At 38.0% G+C, this 24100-nt stretch overlaps 1 protein-coding gene across 4 annotated transcripts in view; it reads right to left on the minus strand.

The window, feature by feature from the left end:
* The window catches only part of FREM1 (FRAS1 related extracellular matrix 1), a 168451-nt gene that overhangs the window by 56272 nt on the left and 88079 nt on the right, over positions 1–24100 (minus strand). For 3 of the 4 annotated variants that reach the window (XR_013443592.1, XM_078061208.1, XM_078061203.1), the window contains exons 19-23: positions 17528–17724; positions 13180–13402; positions 8592–8736; positions 4719–4860; positions 1863–2058 (exon numbers count right to left, since the gene is read on the minus strand). Coding sequence is in view for 3 of the 4 variants with exons in the window: in XM_078061208.1 (XP_077917334.1) it covers positions 1863–2058; positions 4719–4860; positions 8592–8736; positions 13180–13402; positions 17528–17724 (903 nt within the window). In the remaining variant the exon portion in view is untranslated. Of the gene's footprint in view, positions 1–1862; positions 2059–4718; positions 4861–8591; positions 8737–13179; positions 13403–17527; positions 17725–24100 lie in introns of those variants that run through there. The other variant, XM_078061204.1, reaches the window with a different exon arrangement.

Genomic DNA, 24100 nt, shown 5'->3' on the forward strand with positions numbered 1-24100 from the left:
AGCCTCGTCTTCCTTTCTTCCTGGGCACACCGCTAGACTTTCCACTGTCCAGCCTCCCTTAATGGGGCATGTGACTATGATTCAGCCACTGGAAGGTGCAGAAGACAGGGGCCTCCAAGCCCAGGCCAGGCATCCTCTCATTTTTCTCCACGTTTCACTTTCATTTCCGGAGAGACTCCGAGGCCTTCAGAGATGAAGGATCTTCTAGTTGGAAAAAATCCCCAGATGGCTGCACAGAACAGAACTCTCCTTCACCCCAGTGAATGCATCGTGCTTAGTAGCCAAGGGCAGTCTGTCCTAATACATTAGCTGTCTGCACGATACATTACATTACATTTTGCATTACGTTTTGCCTGGACATGTATTGATGATGAACATAGTAGCCTTCCTTTTGCGGAAAGAAAGAAATGCGTACAATAATATCTAGCTTCTCTGAGGGTCCCTTATTGGCCATCTTCAAGGAGCATATTTTACAATCAGGAAACAAGCAAATAAAATACGTTATTTTAGAACCCCAAATAAACATCTCAAAATCGATCAAGCTGACTAAAACTAAAAAGAGAAAGATTCAGGATAATTGTAATTCTATCACACACGTGATGTAAGATTTGTACTGCCCTCCGAGCTTCCTGGCAGCAAGGCAAAAAAGGAAGCATTCTGTCAATCAAGAATGCACTGAAGATCCAAGAATATGCTTGGTCCTAGGAATATAGAGATTCTGGGATGATGCAGATGAACAAGAAATGAACGTACCTTCTTCACATAAACTCTAAGCAACATTATGGGGTAGTGACAGATGGGTATCAAGGGCTTACACTTTGCCTTGTTGAGCTTCCCTCCCAGTATCTTTTTTCACCCCCCCCCCCACCATTTATATGAGGCTGAGTCCTATTATACCAATGGGTCTGCTTAATTCAAGAGCAGCTTTGTATCCCATCGTGTTCTCCCTTGTCCCCAAAAGAGTTGGTATTAGCACTTTCACAGTGAAAAGAGCAACAGTCTAACCTTTTCAGTGACAGAGTTCCTTTTTGTGATTTTTAAATTTTAAAATGTATATTTCTTTTTATTATTATATTGGAAATGCTTTTCCTCTAAAACTTCGTTTTTTTTTTAAAGATTTTATTTATTTATTTGAGAGAGAGAATGAGATAGAGAGAGAGAGCATGAGAGGGTCAGAGGGAGAAGCAGACTCCCCGCTGAACAGGGAGCCCAATGCGGGACTCGATCCCGGGACTCCAGGATCATGACCTGAGCTGAAGGCAGTCGCTTAACCAACTGAGCCAGCCAGGCACCCCTGAAACTTCGTTTTCAAGTAACAACTCTCTTCCTGAAAATAAAATTAGAGTTATCACATTGATTTGGTAAAATGTTACTTATAGCAGAAAACCCTGACTCTTAAAGCAGCCTGTGCCGCCATGTTGTGGGCAAGGCTGGATTTCCAATAGGCTTTCTGAAATTCTAAAAACAACAAATAGATGGGCTACTCTCATGAATCTCATAGCTGCCAGGCAGAGCAGGTGAGGAGTCAGGGAAGCAAATCATAAATGATGGAATTTCAGATACAAAGGATGGAAGAAAGAAAGTCAAAAAGAGAGGGAGGTAGGGAGAACAGGAGTGGGGGAAGAAAGGATGGATGGATGGATGGAAGAAAGGGAGGAAGGGAAGAAGGGAGGAAGGGAGGAAGGGAGGAAGGGAGGAAGAAAGCGAGCGAGGGAGGGAGGGAGGAAGGGAGGAAGAAAGCGAGCGAGGGAGGGAGGGAAGGAGGGAGGAAGGGAGTTAGTTGAAAACCTTTGAGTGCTTACATCAGCTCCCTTCTGGTTATAAAACTTGGTCTCAAAAAACCTTGAGAGAGATGCTTTTACCTTTTCCCATATCCTTGATGGTGATGTGACAGTCAAATGCTGGTGATCTGTTGTCACCATCCCAGAGGTAGAAGGTGAAACTGTCTTGGTCCTGGGAATCCATCGCCCCGGTATGTGTGTATCTGAGCAAGTTCAGATCCACTTCCTCCTGAGTGCATTTCATGCCAGGGTAGAGAGGGATCCAGTTCCTCCCTATCTGAAAGGTGCCAGAGTTAGTCAGCCGCCCATGTTTTTTCTTTCCCAGCTATGTTAGTGGACATTTTCCATACCCCTGTAAGCCTCCAATAGAAATGATATTTCAGCGAAACTCCAGATGCAATTTTTTTTTGCCATTTCACCTTATTTTTTCCTTTCAAAGAAATACATTAAAACAAATTAAGACCTTGGGAAAAAACTACCTCCAACCAAAAGATTTTTGACAGTCGTGTGGCAGTTCAACAGTGCTGCTACTTCCAAGGTATTTATCATGAGCAATCATAGCTGATTAAATATTCCAATTAATGAGAGCAGGTGGGTAATCGAGCTCCTGAAATTGATTCTTTAAAAATTAAATGTTTCACTTGAGGGTTCCTTTTTTTTAGTTCCTATCATTATACAATTAATCAAACTTATTTTTTAAAACTGGTTTATCACTGGACTTATCTGAAATAGACAATACAAACATAGAACGAATATATTTACTCCCAGCACATTTTCCAGCCTTTACTGAAGCCTAAAGAAAATTATCAAGATCCCAAATCATTCCCTCTGTTTATATCTTGAGTCAACCAAAAAATGTAACTGCAAATATCATATTTTATTTTTTATCAGAATCTTCTAAAAACAAGCTAACATCAGTCAAGCATATATTCTATACCGAACTCAGCACAGAAATTGTGGTATTCTCAATTAAAAGAGGTTCTTATGATAGGGGGAACTGACAACTGAGAGTATTCGAAACATAATAAATCTGTATCTGATTTATAATCATTTTCTTGTTATTCTCTGAAGATACATAACTTTCCCTAAGAACAGCTCCTGAAAGTCACTTGACATAATTCAAGAAAAATGTCATCTTACAGACTTACTGTACAATATTATCTTGTACTTTTCCTTGGCCGGTTTAAGACACATTAAAATAGAAATTTAAATCCTTGGTTTGTTTTTTGTTTTTTGTTTTCTTTCCTCTGACACATTATTCCACAGACTCCCAGTTCCTGGCAAAAAGGCTTCACCCTCCCCTCTCCTCATTGTGTCACCACTTCTCTTCACATCCTATTTGATAAAGTTTCCTCCTCTTTAATATTTCTGCTCATCTGATGTTTGTACAGAGGTATGTTCTGCCCCAGTGCTCACTGGGTAAAAGTTAGTTATGTTGTAATATTTAAGGTCATTATGTGTTTCCATCCTAAGATCTATTTGCAGATTTATTTTTAAAACAGTCTCTTTTGGGTTTTAAACTGGACAGCCTGCAATTCTATTTAACTTTTTTCTTTTGCAATCTTCCTGAAAAGTAAATACAGAAGAAGATAGCTTTTCCTGTCTCTCATCTCCATGCAATTCCCCATTTGCACTCCCAAATGCCGGCGCCAACTTGACAAAATCATTTACAAGCCCCCAAAGAGGAAAAAAATAAGAGTCAGATTCAAGGTGGGGCAAACTAAGGAAGGTCAACAAGAACATAAGAACGCTTGAGAAAGTCCAGGAGTCCTAGAGTCCTGGTCTCTGGTCTCGGAGAGGCTTGGCCAAGCCCAAGGAAGCTCGGAGAGAACTACGTGGTGCCATACTGGGAACCTGGACCCATCTGGATTTTCACATACCCAAAATACTTCGCTTCCCATGCTACCCAAATGTGTGAGCTCTCACTGCATTTCTGCTTCATTACTCTTTGAAATGAAATAAGGACACAGCTGTACCTCAATTTAAATCAGTGATTGCTCTTCATTCTGATTCTCTATGGTGCCTACGATCTAAGATAATCAAGCTGTTCCATGCAGAATGAATCCTTGCTGCTCTTCTAGGACTGTGTCGACATTATATTAAAAGTTAAGCATTCAGTCAAATAATCACATTGGGGATGGTTGGTGGTGGTTGTTGCTAGCCTTCATCCATCATTCAAACAAACATTTTGATGGATTACTCATGGGACCTTTTCAAATGACTGATCTGTCCTGTGTGTTGGGCTACTCCTTGGGCATCAACCACACCGTCTGAATCAGACTGGGGAGCACCATTTGTGAAAAGACTGTCTTTTCTCCACTGTATTTTTGCCAAAGATCTGTTGACTATATTTTTGTGAGGGTCTACTTCCAGGCTCTCTATTCTATTCCATTGATCTATTCGTCTGTTCTTTCATCAGATCCACACTACCTGAATTAATGCAGCTTTATAGTGAGTCCTAAAGCCAGGCAGTCCTGTTCCTTTAACTCTACTGTCCTTTTTGTTCACTATTTTGTGCATTTTACCTCTCCTTACAAACTTTAGAATCAGGTTGTTAATATCCACAACAAGTGCTCTACAGAGTCTATTTGAAAATTTTTTTAAATCTGTGGGGAATTAAGATATCTCAAAGGATGCCTGGTTCTCATCAGCAATTAAACAACTTGCTTTACCCCCAGCACCCCCTCTCCTGAAATTTAGGTTCGATTCCGGGGAAGAGGGAACAATGAAGAACCCTAATACTGATTGAATTTACCCTGAGTTGAGTAAGAAAATTTAGCATGGTGTGAGTTCACCCCAAACTAAGAAAATTAAATTTTCTACCTCTGGGCAAAATGTGGCTATTGGAGAATAAATCCAGTTATAGAAATCTGCGTACTAAGAAAATTTATACCTGCTACATTAGTTTTGAAAAATAAAAGTAAAAAGGCCACTAACCTTAAGTTGAAGCTGCCCATTTTGGGGAAGCCTTTCAAACAAATAGTAAATCCTCTCCCTGGGTGAGTCTTCATCTATGGCTGAAAGAATGGCACTAGAAATAATACGAGTTTCACCCATTTTCACTGTTATTTCAGCCTTCCTGTAAAAAGGAAGATGTCTAAGTTGGTAGGAAAATAGAAGGCATTGCTTTCGCAGGGGTCATTCACAATGACCATTACATTTCCCAATCTTCAACAATTAGGAAATGCTATTCCCTATGCAAAGTACTGCAAATGCAGAGTCAGACTCGTGAAACAGGCTCTCATTTCACTTTACACATGAAAGTCCTAAAAGACAATCAGTCAGCAACAATGAATGTGGTGTGGAGTAATTAAGTACTTCTGATTGTTTCTCTGCATTGAACTACACCATTTTATGTTGTAATTTATTTAACAGAATGATTTTATTTCCAATATTTCACTGGCTACAACAACAGATCCATGACATAAGTAAGCAAGATATTATCATTCAAATTTTACAGATAAAAACTTACTTAAAGATTAAATGGCTTAGCCACCGGGGTTCTGGTAGCCTTTATGAAGCACCACTATGAGTTTGGTGATACTTAGGCAATCCATGGCCCTCTACATTACCCTCCCTTGCCCTGGTAACGTTCCAGGTAGTGAGCGTTCTCTTCACAGCGACTGATCTTTTCCAAATACTACAGCTGCCAGGTTAGCTCCTGGCATCCTGAAGATGGGGCTGGGATGAGCAACTGCTGCTTCTACCATAAATACTGCTATTGTGGCTTTGCAAGTCCCCTCTCGTGCTATTCCTCTCCCAGCCGATACAGCCATTTTCCCTGGTCTCACCAAAGTGAGGAAGGGATTCCTTTCCACCTCTGTTTCTAGCTTTTGGTTTTGGTTACCACACATGGCCAAACGCTGTCCAACTTGACAGCTTGGTTTCTGATGAAAACTGGTGAAGTTTCCTCAGGATACAGATAAAGAACATTTCAGTAGCATCAACTGGCATTCCAATAGCCTTCCACGTTCCTGCTGACAAGCCAAAGCCCACACACCTCAGTTCTAACCTCTTCTCCTTGGTGACTTTCTTGCCTCTGCAGGACTGACATCTTCCCTGGCAGGAGGAGGTGATTTTTGTCCACCTCTTTCCTAGAGAATATGAATCCCACTACTCTAGAAGGCCAACGAAGCAGTTAACTGGTTGATTCTGGAGATGAATGGTGCCATTAATAGAAACATTAATCAAAACAGGAAGGAGGCCACTGTAATGAAGAAGATAAGGAGTTTGGTAGGAAGAAAAGTGTCAGATTTAGATATGAGAGGGGCCAAAAGAGAAGAAAGTATGTCATAGTCTGAGTTACCCTGAAAGGGACCATGGGACATGGACTGGGGTGCAGGTCATTTATTTGCGAAGTGATCCCAGGAAGCAAGAGAGAGAAGTGAGGAGCAAGACAGGGAAGGAGGAATAAGGCAACAAAAGGTGTTTTTACGACTATGGGGCTCAGTGCCGCTGGGGATCCTTTGAAGAATCATATAGAATATGCTTCAAATTGTGCTTCTGGGGCACCTAGGTAGCTCAGTCAGTTAAGTGTCTGCCTTCAGCTCAGGTCATGATCCCGGGGTCCTGGGATGGAGCCTGCTTCTCCCTCTCCTCTCTGCCCATGCTCGCGCTTTCTCTCAAATAAATAAAATAAATATTTTTTTTTAAATTGTGTTTCTGAAGGATGGGAGTGTGGGACATTTATTTATGCACTAGCTCTATAGGTTGAGAGCTACCGTCAGAGTGTTTTCTGCTGTGTCTGCACTCGGGCCAAATGAGCTTCACAGAAAGCCCTGAGGCACAGGACAAGTGCAGCGATGCCTCGAGGCACTGGTAATGTGACCCTGACAGTGAGCCTGGCGTGGTCCAGGACGACAGCAACTACAGTCACGGGGGGGACTGAGCGAGCACGACCCAGAGACCCGAAAGCATCTACTACAGCATCTAAAAGGAGTATCAAAGAAATGGAGTCAAAGGCTCTAACAAGGTCCAGCGAGGACAGACGAGCCGTTCAATTCAGTAGGAAGGCCGAGGGTAAATTTTAAGGGAGCAGCTTTAATAAAGAGGGGGAGGTTGGGCAGAAATGGACAAAGAGCAAGCTATTCCTCCAAATAGTTTGGCACTGAAATAAATGAGGAACTGGGTCATCTTTGTGGCTTTAGGGTGAGAATAGCTGCTAATAATGATAATAACTAGCACTTAGGAGCACTTCCTGTGTACTAGCCAGTCTTTCAAGCACTTTTATGTATTTTAATTCATTGAATCTTTGCAACCACCCTATGAAGAGGATACTGTTACTATCCCCACTTACAAAGAGGTTGACAAAAAGGTGAAGTGACATGTTCGAGGCCACACAACTGGTTAGTGGCTGAACCAAGGCAATCTGGCTCCAGAATCGGCTCTCTTCACCACTAATTATATCCCTGTGTCTTGTTAGCAGAAGGAATAAGAAGGGAGAGGCTGGAGATGCAAGAGAAGAAAGTCATGGAGCACATCCTGGGAGGAGGCAAGAGGACACACGTGAAAGTGAAAGAAGAGGGAATACAACTTCCGCTCCACAGGAGAGAGGGGAAAAAAAGAAAAGAAAGAAAGAGGAGGGATTTGGAAGTAGAGCTGAAGGAGATTCGGTGATTCTGCCGATGAAACTATGCCAGACAGTTTAATAGCAAGAACGCAGCACAGAACAGGAAGTCAGTGTTGAGTGAGTGCCCCGTTATTTGACCTACCCGGTCTCAGTTTTCTCAGCAAGGATAATAATACCTACTTCCCATAATTGTGGTGAGGATTTAAAGAAATGTCTGTTAGAAGAGCCAATACAGCGTCTGTCACAGAGTAAGCACTTAATATAACACCCATCTGCACCTCCCTTCCTCTTAGATACAGTGAGGTCATCAGAAAGAGGTTTCATAATGCCACAATACCCTTCCTATTTTCATTTTTATAAATCAAGGTCATCCCAGTCCAACAGTCCAGCTAGATCATAGAAAACAGAAAGTTTGGCTGCAGACTTTTAGTGGAACTGATGTCTGAGATGCAACCTTCCAAAAAACTATCATCAGAAGAAGCAGACACTTCTCTGTGTCCAGCACCAGACAGCTGGGCCTCCTCAAGCTTTACCCTTATACAGTTGTGTACGGTGGTCAGTAATACGAGCAATGGCTGGAGCTACAGAAATGTAACTGATAAAGACTCTGTACCCTATGATCGAACTGCTCAACTACAGAGGGAGATACCAAGATGGTCTGCAATTAATTACCTCAGAATTTTTAAATGATCATTTAAGTGATCATTTTGATATCAGGTGGCAAGGGAGTATTGATCCCAATGGAACATAGAGGACTGGTGGATCATGAAATAACCAGACGATGAAAGCAATGGAATTTGTATGTTTCCCTCAGTCACTCTTGGTTAAAAGTTTGGTCAAACCCACAGGGAGGACTGTCTGCTGTTAATATTATCACACTTTAGTTAAGTCTATACATCTACTGCTCTTTGGTGGGTGTGTACACAGGTATTTAAATACCCAGTACACTGTTCATTCCATACAGTAGGTTCAGTCTTTCTTAATTATTTACAACTAACTAGAACTTTTAGAGGAAAATCAAAAAATTAAAGGGTGAATTTAAGAACTGTTAGGGAGATGTTACATTATCTAACATTTGCAATAGAAGTTCTAGGTGTCTGAGTAGGTGGGACAAGTTGTGATAGACAGGAGCTGTCAGAGACTTGTTTCTCCCTGGAAGACAGACATGACATTTGTACCTAGTCTTCCAGATCTCAGAATTTTCTAGAACATCTGAAAGGGAATCTTTCCAGGGAGCTTACTTGCTCAGCATTGGTTTCTCATCATTAACTGGGGTGATCTCCACTGAAATCGTTCTTAATATCTTATGTTTCCCATCTGACAACTGGACTGTAAAGTCATCACCAAGGCTCTCTGAGTCATCATGCACATACATCAACTTCAGTCCTGGAAGAAGAGGGGGAAAGAGAGAAAGTAAATCTTTCTTATGATTAAGCCATTTCAAAACACACATAATCTTTTTTAATTTCCAAGGTATTGGTATCAGCGAGAGTTCGTTAATCAGTGCAATAGGGTGAAATTAAACTGTTTTATGAAGTAAGACTGCCCTCTTAATTTGTTAAAAATTCCTATTTAAACACTTAAGTACTTGTAAGGATTTTTTTTAGAAATCAGTGAGGAAAGCATATATTACTTAATAAACTGTATGAGAACAGTGGTTCATTACTTGGAGAAAATTATAGTTAGATACCTACCTCAAGCCAATAACTAAAATAAATTCTAGATGAAGAAAAACAAATATAAAACTACTTTTCAAAAACCTACATAGCATTCATATGAAAATGCAAGAGACTCAGAATAGCCAAAACAATCTTGAAAAAGAACAAAGTTGGAGACTCACATTTCTCATTTTCAAAACTTACTACAAAACTACAGTAATCAAGACAGTGTGGAACTGGCATAGAATAGACATGTAGATTAATCTAATAGAAGAGAGTCCGGAAATGACCCCATACATTTACAAGCAACTGATTCTCATCTAGAGCACAAAAACTGTTCAATGGGGAAAGAGTGGTCTTTTCAATAAGTAGTGCTGGGATAACTCAAAAACCACAGGCAATAGAATGAAGCTGGATCCCTACCTCACACTACATACAAAAATTAACTCAAAATGGATAATAGACCTCAATGTGAGAGCTGAACTAGAAAAATCGTTAGAAGAAAACAGGAGTAAATCTTTGTGACTTTGAGTTAGGTAATGGTTTCTAGAGAAGACACCAAAAGCACAAGTGACCACAACAAAACAAAATAAAATAAGGCAGATAATTTAGATCTCATCAAAATTAAAAATTTGGGGCTGCAAATGATACTATCAAGGAAGCAAAACAACAGTCCACAGAACTGGAGAAAATATTTACAAATCAGATACCTGATAAGGGAGGGTCTAGTATTCCAAATACACTAAGAACTCTTACAACTCAATGATAAAAAACAATCCAATTACAAAATTGGCAAAAGATTTGAGTAGACATTTTTCCAAAGAACATAGACAACATGTTCTCTTTCCATGTAAGAACATAAACAAATAGCCAATGAACTCATTAAAAGGTGCTCAACACTATTAGCTATTAGGGAAATGAAATCAAAATCACAATGAGATACTATCTCACACCCACTAGGATGGCTATCATAAAAAAATAGACAGTAACAAACGTTGGTGAGGATGCATAGAAATTGGAACTCTCATACATTACTGGTAGGAATGTAAACTGATATCATTACTTTGGAAAACAGTTTGGCAGTTCCTCAAAATGTTAAACATAGAGTTATCATATGACCCAGCAATTCCACTCCTAGATACACACCCAAGAGAAATGAAAGTGTATATCCATACAAAAACGTATACATGAATGTTCACAGTCAAATGTGGAAGTGACAGGACACCTGGGTGGCTCAGTTGGTTAAGTATCTGCCTTCGGCTCAGATCATGATCCCAGCGTCCTGGGATCAAGTCCTGCATCGGTCTCCCTGCTCACCTGGGAGTCTGCTTCTCCCTCTGCCTGCCACTCCCTCTGCTTGGGCTCCCTCCTCTCTCTCTCTGACAAATAAATAAAATCTTAAAAAAAAAAGTGGAAGTGACCCAAATATCCATCAACTGATGAACGGATTAAATAAATGTGATATGTCCATACAATGGAATATTATTTGGCAATAACAAGGAATGGCATAGTACTGACTCATGCTACAATATGGATGAATCTTGAAAACATTATGTTAAATAAAAGAGACTAGTTACAAAAGGTCATATATTCTATTTATATGATTCTGAAATATCAGAATAGACAAATCTATAGAGACAAAAAATACATTACCGGTTGCCAAGGGTTGAGGAAGAAAGAGATAAGAATGACTGCTAATGAGTATGGTATTTCGTTTTGGGGATAATGAAAGTGTTCTAAAATTGATCATGATGATGGATGTACTAAAAACCTCTGAATGGGAGGCTTTAAAGGGGTGGATATTATGGCATGGGAATTATATCTCAATAAAGCTCTTTTAAAAGATTGGAAGAAAATACAAGTAAATATTTTATTTCTGAATGTAGAACATCTTCCTAATACAAAAACAAAAGAAAAAAATGTAAAGAAAAATAATGATAAATTTTGCCACTTATAATTTGTGATTTCTGTACTTAAGAACATGAATTAAAAGGCAAATAGAACAGAGAAAAACTTACCAGTAATATATGTGACCAAAATGTGAAGCATCAATATTTAATGATCTCTTATAAGTTAATATAAATCAATGGAAAAATGGGCAAGAGACATTATCAAGCAATTTACAAAAGGTGAAACATAGATGGTCAATACACACGAAAGTATGGTAAATCTTACTCATAATTTAAGAATTTCAAATTAAGATAACAATGAGAGACTGCTATTGACTAGCAAATACACAAAAGTTTTAAAAAATATCCATTCTTGACTAGGAAAATAGGCATGCTCATGCATATCATGGAATGGCAATTTTTCCCTAAAAGTATTATAAATGCTCACCTTTTTTACCAAGTAATTTCATTATAAAAATTTATGCCAAAAAAATTCTAAGAGATGTGGACTAAGATTTATGTTACAAAAATATACGTAAAATATGTTTATGTGTAACCCGCAATATCAAGAAATGAAAAGCTATCTGCATATTTAAAAACAGAAGACGGTTGTATAAAATTACAGTGCGGTATGTCCATGCGATGAAAAGCTGGAATTATTGCAAACCATGTTTTCAATCAGCACCTAAAAAGTAAGAAGTTTCTTATAGTTGATAAGGAAAAAAACAACAGATTATATAATGTGGTTGCAGTTTTATAAGTCCTGTATGTTTGGGGTGGGGGGATGTATGTGAGAATATATTAAAGTTTTTTAAAAATGTAGCCATAAATGAGTCAAAAACAAAGATGAAAATCTAATCTCTGAGAATGTCACCAAGTCATTGACCAAAGTATTAATTTATGTAAACCATTTATTTTTTCTTCAAAATCATTGTATAGTGCAAACTTCATACAATATGCATGCTTATTTAACCTAATAATATAATAAATAATAATATTTAACCAAATTAAAAAAACAGACTTTCTTGAGACTAAAATTTGAATTATTATTCCTTTTCCTTTGTCTTAAATTTGAAAAGAAGAACACTGTAACAACATATTGTATTATTTAATACACATGGTTATTGATTTGGTAATATCATCACTTAAGTCCCAGAGTTTGTTTCTTTGCAACTGATAAAAACTGAGAAATACATGAATTAACTTTTCAAACTCCAACGTGACACGATGCGGCACAACTATTGCAAAATAAACTATGGGACAGAGCGCTTACCCTGGTTGGGGAATGGGAAAAATGTAGACAGAAAAAGGTGCTAAACCAGTGCTGGATGGAGCCAACACAGGAAAGGGATGGTCTGGAGTGCCTGGGGGGTGGGTGGGGGTTGGGGAGGCTCCTCAGGGAGGTCAGAGGTTACCTGGTTCTGAAGGCACGGTGTAGGCTGACCCAGCAAACGGGGTTCAGGTTGGGGAAACAATATGGGAAGGCAGGAAAGAGAGTGAGAGTAGGCAGTGATTCTAGAACCACCCTTTCCCCAATATTTGAAAGTATGTTTATATTTGGAAAATGGGATAAAATTGATTTTTTTAAAAGAGTAATTAAAATATAATTCAGGCTGCTCTTCCAATGTGTCATTTCCTTAAAGAACAAATTATCTCCACAGAGAATAATGAGCTATTATATGTGGTTCTATATTCCTCTCAAACATAGAAATTTTGGCCGATAAATCTCTTCAAAGTTAGATCCATGATCTCAGTAGTTTTAAAAAGGAATTTTTTATTATGACATGAAAAAGTTGAAGCTAAAATACCCAAAATCACAAATATCATTTTCTTTAAAGATTTATTTATTTATTTGAGAGAGAGAGCATGAGCAGGGGGAGGCGTAGAGGGAGAAGAGAGAGAGAATGTCAAGCAGACTCCCTGCTAAGTGCAGAGCCCAACACAGGGCTCGATCCCACAACCATGAGATCATGACCTGAGCCAAAATCAAGAGTCAGACACTTAACCGACTGAGCCACCCAGGCACCCCACAAATATCATTTTTAGTGATGCTCCCAAAGTGAAAGAAAACATATTACTTCCTTTTTAACTACCCACTATCTGTAACTGAGGCTCCATGCCCTACATTAATCCAGAGCTCAAAGAAAACCCTTGAGGGATAAATGAATAAAGTAGTTGAATGCCATTTCTTCACTTCCTGTATCTGAGGCTTATTATTATCTTTTCTGGGCTAAATTATTAAATCATCAACAATAAATGAATAGAAGTGGAACATGATCTACCATTCTTGAGAAGTTCCAAGGAAAAGTTCTGAACAAGTTCATGCTTCTGGCCAGGGTTGACACGCTGCTTATTTTGAGGAAAGTCTTTGCTAAGCACCCCATTGATGAGGAGGCCATGGCGTGGTTTATGAGTGATGCTGAACAGCAAAGGGTCCTTGGGAACATCTAGGTCAGCAGCTTTGATGATGGAGGAATCCAGTTCTTTCATCTGACCCTCACACACCTAAGCGAAAACAAGTCAGAAAGTCAGCTGTGTCGAAATAAAATTTGTCTTTTAGCAAATGGCTCAAAAGAAATAATTTTAAGATATCCTATGGCAAATTTTCTATGAAATGTGTGTGTAATGAGTCCTTAAAAGAAATGGCTGGTTCGGGGCGCCTGGGTGGCTCAGTCGTTAAGCGTCTGCCTTCAGCTCAGGTCATGATCCCAGGGTCCTGGGATCGAGCCCCACATCGGGCTCCCTGCTTGGTGGGAGGCCTGCTTCTCTCTCTTCCACTCCCCCTGCTTGTGTTCCTGTTCTCGCTATCTCTAATAAATAAATAAAATCTTTAAAAAAAAAAAAAAAGAAATGGCTGCTTTAACATGAGCTTAGAAGAAAAGAATAAATCTATTAATCTCTCGCAGGTTTTCTCTGAAGATTTCAAAGCAGTTTATTCATTTCCCTAAAGGACAAAAGATACACACACACACACACACACACACTTTTTTCCCCATAATTCAAAGGTCAGGGGAAAAGCAATCAAAAGAATGCTTGCTTTCTGGAAGTCAGAGAGTTCAACTATAAAACTAAGGGTAGACCCTTCACCTTCAGATCCTAACCTGTTATTTTAACCTCCTGAACCATGTTGCTTTCACAATTCTTATGTTTCTGCTTTAGAAATGGTATGAATGTCTGCTATATGCACTGAGGGTATTTTATGTTTCTAATTTTTGTCACTGCGGGAAAACCTTCTGTATTTCAGTTGCAATCAACAACAATCGAGAAGGATGTTTCTGTATGCATAATAGTGTTTATTTTAATTCTGGGTCCCTCACCTCTCCCCAATCCTCATGCCTCAAATTTTCCTGAACCACCTCCTCCTACCCCCACACCCCACTTCGGGTTTCATAATCCTTTAAACACAAAGAGAACTGTTATTCATCTCAAATAGGATCTAGCCATTTAGAACTTGACATGGTACTTAGCTGTCTTGATCTTTTTCTCACAGCAAGAATAAAGAGAACAAAGAAATATTTGTTTCCTCTTTTGAAACAAAGCAAGACCTAAATAATCAGAGTGTATACACTGAACAGATGCTTATTGGTAATGTGCAATGCACTGGGCCTCGTGCTGTGGGGAATACGAATATTCTAAAGAATCAAAGTCAGATGAGACCATGAAGGCCTGTCCATCAGTAATTATAAAGCAAGGAAGAAAATTATCTAATGCTACTAAATATGGATAAACAGGAAGTGCAAAAGGGTGGAGGAGACCAGGAGTGTCTTCATGGCAGAGTGAGCACGTTAGCCTTGAAGGATACATATGGTTTAGATTTGTGAAAATGCCCTTTCTCTTCAGCCTCTCTTACTGAGAGAGGCTTCCTGTCACTAGCATCTATGCACTTGCGTGAAGAAGAAGCACTTGCCATTCTGATCCTTGGGTGAAAATGATGCTGGTTTTCTTGTATCTGGCCTTACTTATTAAAGACTAAGATGGCATCATCATTTAATGTGCAATGATAATATGAAATCATCTTTGATGGTAACTTGCCTTTTTCTCCAACAATTTTAATAGAGCAACCTAAAATGTATTCTAATTACCCTTCTTCATAAAGCTTAGGACTCCTGGACTAACTATATTTCATTGAAAAAACTGGGATTCTTTTTTGCACCTTTTGTTTACTGAGATCCTACATAAAAGGTTTAGATCAAAACACACAAAATGCAGAAACTCACTAGTAGAGCAGTTTGAAATGGATTAGAATACCTTAAACTAAAAGCTCCTATTTTTTTTTTTTTTACAAGTTGCAGCCCAACCTGACGGAAGCTTGACTGTCTACAAGATAAATGCACTTTTCCACAAGAAAGCAAAATAAGTATGACTATTTTTAAAAATCACGTGAAGCTTAAAGCCAGCTCTGCCCGTAACACATGGGGCTCTGTATCTGTTACTCTTCAACAGCTTCTGTAAGGAGTGCACAGGTAAAACGCATGATTACTTTCAGAGAAGAGCAAGGGACAATTTCCCAGCGGCCTAATTATTTCAGAAACTCCAGCCCTAGGTAGATACAAGACAACAGAGGTAAGTATAGAAGGAATCATCTGCAGAGTTCTGCCCCTCTCTCGTAATTACTGACGTGCTCTCCAGAGCACCCCATGCGTCCAGGGAAAGGGAAGGGTACGAGCTGGCTCTTAAATTTCTTCACAAAGTGATTCTCATGTACCATTAAGAGTCAGTAGACAATTCAAGTCAAATAAAGATTTTTGCCTTTAGAATCTGATAATTTTCAGGGGCGCCTGGGTGGCTCAGTCGTTAAGCGACTGCCTTCGGCTCAGGTCATGATCTCGGGGTCCTGGGATCGAGCCCCACATCGGGCTCCCTGCTCGGCGGGAAGCCTGCTTCTCCCTCTCCCACTCCCCCTGCTTGTGTTCCTTCTCTCGCTTTCTCTCTCTCTGTCAAATAAATAAATAAAATCCTTAAAAAAAAAAAATAAAATAAAATAAAAAATAGAATCTGATAATTTTCAGTGACAAATAAGGCTAGATAATGGCTTCAGAACAGATAATATTGGCTTTCATAAATGGTCAGAAAAAAGATGGCAAAGATGACAATAATACGAACAGGACCGACTTACTAAGGGACTAGTGTGTGCCTGACCATCTTGATCATCATGGTTACACCTTAAGGATCTGATACACATTTTGCAGATAAGGAAACAAAACAGAAGTATAGAGAGAAATAACTTATCCAAGACCCTACAACCAGGAAACGGCAATGCCCAAGTCCCTCTTAATTCCAAAGCCTGTGCTCATCCATTTAATCAAGATTTGCTGTACCTGTGTCTGAATTAAATAATCATATATAAAAAATAGAATTGTTTTAAAAGATTATATGCTGATGTGAAAAGGTTTCCAATATACATAATTAGGTTTTTTTAAGAAGTGGAGAGTAGGAGGTATAATATGATCCCTGATTTATAAGTAAATACAGAAAAATTGCATATATATATAACATATATATACACACACATACATACAAACATACACATCACTGGCATGTGCACAAATTATTTTTGAGGAATTACTAGAAAAAAATCAATGGGCAGTGGCTATGGGTAGAGGCTGTTGAAGAGGGAGACTGTCATATTTCATATTTCATTGTGTATGTTTCTCAATATTCTAACTTGTATAACTACATATTTTTATTACTATATTTTTAAAGACAACAGGTGTTATCTGAGGAGAGATATTTATGGCCATTTTAACTATCTATCTGAATTTTTAAATAAAACTAACAAACATTATCATATAAAAATAGTTCTAGAAACTACATAAAAAGAATGATTCAAATTGTACTTTTTTCATTTCATCTATCCCTATAAATAGCTATATAAAGAAGCGCCTGGGTGGCTCAGTTGGTTAACTGTCTGACTCTTGGTTTCGGCTCAGGTCGTGATCTCGGGGTAGTGAGATCGAGCCCCCCATCAGGCTCTGTACTCAGCTCGGAGTCTGCCTGAGGATTCTCTCTCTGCCTCTCCCACTGCCCCCCTGCTCATATGCTCTCTCTCAAAATAAATAAATCTTTAAAAAACTATATAAAAAGATGCCTTAATATATATGAATTAAGAGTCCTTGTCATTATAGCATAGGTTAAGAGGGCATGCTATGGAATCAAACTGCCTGGGTGCAAATCCCCTATGTACCATTCCCTATGTGCCACCTATTTCCAAGCTCTGTGATGTTGGGCCACTCAGTTAACCTCTCTGTGCCTCATTTTTTCAGTTACTAAAAGGCAATAATAATACCATCAACCTAAAAGCCTTGTAAGCCTTTACATGAGCACATGTAAAGGACTCGAAATACTACCTATGACCTAGTAAGTACTCCATCCTATATCTATGCAACTATAATTGCAACCATGCAATTCTCTATGTTTGCAATTATAATCATTACCACCATTATTAGAGTAATATTTTTCAAGTAATTGCATTCTATAATATAGGTTACTGTTCTCCCCATTCCCTATCAACTTAATGTATTAAGTGCACCTGGACCAATGTAAATGAACTAGGTGAAAATAAAATCATAAAATGATTAAAAAAATAAAAAAATGATAAAAAGAAATTGAAAATTCCGTTATCTTTCTTACAGTAATATTCTGCACTACAAAGTCAGGAGCTTCATCATTTGTGGGGTTGATGATAATGTAAAATGGTATCTCCAAGGAGCGTCGCTTCCCATCTGTGACATACACCATGAACTGGTCAGCTGTTGGTTCCATCCTCAGATGCCTGGCCTGCACATAGTTAATATGCAATGCTTTCATGTCTTTCCACTGGAACGAACCTAGAGCACACCAACACGGAGCAGGTAAATAAGAAAAACATTTTTTTTCCAAGCTACTGGTTCTTAATCCTTAACCCAATAGCTTATTTCTCAGAAAAGCAAATAAGAGATCATTGCAGTTGACCTAAGAATCAGCTATCAGGGGTTGCTATAATGTCTTTCAGCCATCAACATAAAAACAGATATCCATAAATCATAAGGGAGGATTACAATTTGCACAGAGAACAGAAGGGCGATAACTGCTAACCAGAATGTGTAGGGACTTCATGACTGTTCTTTATATAGTTGGAACAAAGGTAAGAGAGACCTTCCCTTGATTAAAACCACTGCCCCCATATAAATAGTTCTTGGCATGCTTGAGTAAGAAAGAGACTATCTCTTTCATACAAAGGCAAAACAAGAGTCAATCAATCATCTGCCTACTTGACGTACACATCAAGCGACAGGTTGGATTGAATGGAATTAGCTGACCTGCTGTTTTGGTATTTTGACATTGCCCTAAATCAAAAGAGAAAAACGCTCTATGTTGAGCATTAAGTCACAGGCCAAACTGCGTACCTTTAATGCAATAAATCTTTTCCCCGCAGCTTTATTGAGATATAACTGACATATAACATTGTAAGTTTAAGATTTAGTTAACACACTATCCACCTCACGTGATTACCATTTTGTAGTTTTTATAGTGAGAACATTAAAATTCTACTCTCAAATCAACTTTCAAGTATACAATACAGCATTAATTATAGTCACCATGCTGTACCTTAGCTTCCTGGACATTATTCCTCTTATAACTAAAAGTTTGTACCCTTCAACCAGCAACTCTCCATTTCTCCCACCCTTCAGCCCCTGGTAACCACTATTCTACTCTGTTTCTATGAGTTCAATGGTCTTAGATTCCACATATAAGTGAGATCATACGGTATTTGTCTTTCCCTAATGTATTTCACTTAGCATAATGCCATCAAGGTCCATATATGTTGTTGCAAATAGCAGGATTTCCTTCTTGTCATGGCTGAATAATATTCTATTATGTATTTAATATCACATTTTCTTTATCCATTCACCCATCAATGGACACTTAGGTTGTTTCCATGTGTTGGCTATTGTGAATAACGGTGCAATGAACATGGGAGTACTGATATTTTTGATATCCTGTTTTCATTTCCTTTGGATATCTACCCAGAAGTGGAATTGCTGGATCACATGGTAGTTCTATTTTTAATTTTTTGAGGAATCTCCATAGTGGCTGTGCCAATTTACATTCCCACCAACAGTGCACAATGTTATCTTTTCTTCGCATCCTCACCAGCATTTGTTACTCTTGTCTTTTTGATAAGAGCTGTTCTAACAGATGGGAGGTGATACCTCTTTGTGGTTTAGATTGGCATTTCCCTGATGATGAGTGATGTTGAGCACCTTTTCACGTACCTGTTTGCCATTTGTTTGTCTTCTTTGGAGAAATGTTTATTCAAGTCTTCTGCCCATTTTTAAATCAGATTATTTGGGCTCCTTTGCTATTAAGCTGTAAGAGTACCTTATACATTTTAGGTATTAATCCCTTACCAGATATATGGTTTACAAATATTTTCTCCCATTCCGCAGTTGCCTTTCCATTTTGTTGATTGTTTCTTTTGCTCTGTAGAAGTTTTTTAGTTTGATATGGTCTTACTTTGTTGATCTTTGCACTTGTTGCCTTTGCTTTTGGTGTCAAATCCAAAAAGCCACTGCCAAGACGAATATCAAGGAGTTTACCACCTATATCTTCTTGTAGGAGTTTTATGATCTTGGGTTTTACATTCAAGTCTTTAATCTATTTTGAGTTCATTTTTTTGCATGGTGTAAGATAATGGTGCATTTTCATTCTTTTGCATATGGCTGTCCAGTTTTCCCAACACGATTTATTGTCCTTTTCCCATTGTATATTCTTGGCTCTTTTGTCATAAATTTAATGACCATATATGAGTGGACTTACTTCTGAGCTCTCTATACTGTTCTATTGAGCTACATGCCTGTTTTTATGCCAACACCATTCTGTTTTAATTACTATAGCTTTGTAATATAATTTGAAGTCAGAAAACATGACGACTCCAGCTTTGTTCTTTCTCAAGATTGCTTTGGCAACTCAAGGTTCCATAGAAATTTTAGGACTGATTTTTCTATTTCTGTGAAAAATGTCATTTGAATTTTGATCATGATTGCCTTGAATGGGTAGTACGGCTTTGGGTAGTATGGACATTTTAACATTAACACTTTTGATTCATGAATATATCTTTCCGTTTGTTTGTGTCTTTTTCAATTTCTTCCATCAAGACATCAATTCTATGTCTTCCAGTTTTTGGTGTATAAATCTTTCACTTCCTTGGTTAAACTTATTCCTAAGTATTTTATTGTTTTTGATGCTATTGTAAATGAAATCGTTTTATTTCTTTTTCAGGTAGTTCATCATTGGTGTAGAGAAATACAACTGATCTTTTCATGTTCATTTTGTATCCTAAAACTACTTAATTTGCTGACTTGTTCTAACAGTTTTTTGGTGAAATCTTTAAAAAATTTTTACATATAACATCATCCCCAAACAGAGCCAATTTTACTTCTTCCTTTTATTTTTATGCCTTTTATTTCTTTTTCTTGCCTAATTACTCTGGCTGGGACTTTCAATACTATGTTGAATAGGAATGGAAGGAGTGGGCACACTTGTTTTGGTCCTTATCTTGGAGAGTAAGTTTTTAACTTTTCACTGTTGAATATGATGCTAGTTGTGAATTCGTCAGATATGGCTTTATTATGTCAAGATACATTACTTCTATACCCAATTTGTTGAGAGTTTTTATCATAAAACTGGTGAATTTTGTCAAATGCTTTTTTAGTATCTATAGAGATGATCATAGAATTTTTGTCTTTTCTATCAATGTGGTGTATCACATTTATGGATTGGCATATGTTGCCATCCTTGCATCCCAGGTATAATTTCCTTTTGATCATGGTGTATGAGTCTTTTAATGTGCTACTGAATTCAATTTGTTAATATTTTGTGGGGAATTTTTGCATCTATATTCTTCAGGGATATTGATCTGTGGTTTTCTGTTGTTGTTTTTTTTTATAGTATCCTTACCTGGCTTTGGTATCAGGGTAATTCCGGTCTTATAAAATGAGTTTGGGAGTTTTCCTCCTATTCAATTTTTTGCAAGAGTTTAACAGTAGTGTTAATTCTTCTTTAACCATTTCATAGAACCTGTAAAGACATCTGGTCCTGGGCTTTTCTTTGTTAGAGGTTTTGAATTACTGATTAAATCTCCTTACTTATTATTGGTCTATTCAGGGTTTCTAGTTCATGATTCAGACTTCGTAGATTTTATGCTTCTAGGAATTTATCCATTTCTTTTAGGTTGTCTAATTGGTTGATGTATAATTCTTCATAGTAGTCTCTTATGATCCTCTGTATACCTGTGATATCAGTTGTATTATCTCTTCTTTCATTTCAAGTTTTATTTATTTAAGTCCTCTCTTTTTCATGGTAAGTCTAGGTGAAGGTTTGCCAATGTTGTTTATCCTTTTGAAAGACCATGTCCTAGTTTCATCAATCTTTTCTACTGTTTTTCCAATCTCTATTTCACTTATATTTACCATAATCTTTGTTGCCTCCTTCTTTCTGCTAACTTTGGGCTTATTTTGTTCTTATTTTTCTAGTTCCTTGAGTTATAAAGTTAGGTTGTTTATTTGAGATCTTTTTTCTTTTTTAATGGAAGCGTTTGTCACTATAAGCTTCCCTCTTAGCATTGCTTTTGCTGCATCTTAGATATGGTATGTTCTGTTTCCATCTTTGCTTCAAGATTTTATTTATTTATTACATTTTTATTAAGAAATAATTGACATACATAACTGTGTAAATTTAAGGTGTAGAGCATGATGGTCTGATTTACATATACTGTGAACTGATTACAATAGGTTCAGCTAACATCCATCTTCTCATATAGATATGATTAAAAAAAGAAAGAAAAAAAAGGAAAAAAAATTGTCCTGTGATAATTCAGGATTTTTTAAAAATTTCATCTTTGACCCATTGGTTGTTCAGGAGTATCTTAAATTACACATATTTGTGAATTTTCTACTTTTCCTCCTGGTACTGATTTTTAATTTCATACCATTGTGGTCAGAAAAGATACTTGGTATGATTTCACTCTTTTAAAATTTGCTAAGACTTGTTTTGTGATGCATGATATGATTTATCCTGGAGAATGTTCCACATGTACTTGAGAAAAATGTGTATTCTGCTTTTGTTGGATGGAATGTACTGTATATGTCTACTGGGTTCATTTGGTCTAATATACAGTTTAAGTCCACTGTTTCCTTGTTGATTTTCTGGCAGATGACCTATCCACTGTTGAGAGTGGAGGACTGAAGTCCCCTACTATTATTGCTATTGCATTGCTGTTATTACTTCCTTCAGATCTGTTAGCATATGCTTAATATTTTAAGGTGCTCCAATTTGTATGCATATAATTTTACAATTGTTATATTCTCTTGATGAATTGACCCCTTTATCATTTTACAGTGACCTATGTCTCTTGTTATAGTTTTGACATAAAGTGTATTTTATCTGTTATAAGTACCCCTTCTCTCTTTTGGTTTCCATCTGCATGAAATATTTTTTTTCATCCCTTCATTTTGAGCCTGTGTGTGTCCTTGAAGCTGACATTAGTCTCTTGTAGGCAGCATGTAGTTGGGTCTTGTTTTTTTCTATCCAATCAGTCATTCTATTAATTCAATTAATCTTAAACCTTTATTTTTTTAAATTTTTTTATTGTTATGTTAATCACCATACATTACATCATTAGTTTTTGATGTAGTCCATGATTCATTGTTTGTGAACAACACCGAGTGCTCCATGCAGAACGTGCCCTCTTTAATACCCATCACCAGGCTAACCCATCCTCCCGGCCCCCTCCCCTCTAGAACCCTCAGTTTGTTTTTCAGAGTCCATCCTCTCTCATGGTTCGTGTCCCCCTCTGATTCCCCCCCTTCATTCTTCCCCTCCTGCTATCTTCTTTTTTTTTTTCTTAACATATATTGCATTATTCGTTTCAGAGGTACAGATCTGTGATTCAACAGTCTTGCACAATTCACAGCGCTCACCATAGCACATACCCTCCCCAGTGTCTACCACCCAGCCACCCCATCCCTCCCACCCCAGCCCCCACTCCAGGAACCCTCAGTATGTTTCCTGAGATTAAGAATTCCTCATATCAGTGAGGTCATATGACCCATGTCTTTTCTTTTTGACTTATTTCGCTCAGCATAATACCCTCCAGTTCCCTCCACGTCATTGCAAATGGCAAGATCTCATTCCTTCTGATTGCTGCATAATATTCCATTGTATATATATACCACATCTTCTTTATCCATTTATCTGTCGATGGACATCTTGGCTCTTTCCACAGTTTGGCTATTGTGGACATGGCTGCTATAAAAATCGGGGTGCACGTACCCCTTCGGATCCCTACATTTGTATCTTTGGGGTAAATACCCAGTAGTGCAATTGATGGATTGTATGGTAGTTCTTATTTTCAACTTTTTGAGGAACCTCCGTACTGTTTTCCAGAGTGGCTACACCAGCTTGCATTCCCACCAACAGTGTAGGAGGGTTCCCCTTTCTCCGCATCCCCGCCAACATCTGTTTCCTGACTTGTTAATTTTAGCCATTCTGACTGGTGTGAGGTGGTATCTCATTGAGGTTTTGATTTGGATTTCCCTGATGCCAAGTGATGTTGAGCACTTTTTCATGTGTCTGTTGGCCATTTGGATATCTTCTTTGGAAAAAATGTCTGTTCATGTCTTCTGCCCATTTCTTGATTGGATTCTTTGTTCTTTGGGTGTTGAGTTTGATAAGTTCTTTATAGATTTTGGATACTAGCCCTTTATCTGATATGTCATTTGCAAATATCTTCTCCCATTCTGTCGGTTGTTTTTTGGTTTTGTTGACTGTTTCTTTTGCTGTGCAAAAGCTTTTTATCTTGATGAAGTCCCAATAGTTCATTTTTGCCCTTGCTTCCCTTGCCTTTGGCCATGTTTCTAGGAAGAAGTTGCTGTGGCTGAGGTCGAAGAGGTTGCTGCCTGTGTTCTCCTTTAGGATTTTGATGGACTCCTGTTTCACATTTAGGTCTTTCAACCATTTGGAGTCTATTTTTGTGTGTGGTGTAAGGAAATGGTCCAGTTTCATTCTTCGGCATGTGGCTGTCCAATTTTCCCAACACCATTTGTTGAAGAGACTGTCTTTTTTCCATTGGACATTCTTTGCTGCTTTGTCAAAGATTAGTTGACCATAGAGTTGAGGGTCCATTTCTGGGCTCTCTATTCTGTTCCATGGATCTATGTGTCT

This window comes from Halichoerus grypus, chromosome 14 (assembly GCF_964656455.1).
Source record: "Halichoerus grypus chromosome 14, mHalGry1.hap1.1, whole genome shotgun sequence".
Lineage (NCBI taxonomy): Eukaryota > Metazoa > Chordata > Mammalia > Carnivora > Phocidae > Halichoerus > Halichoerus grypus.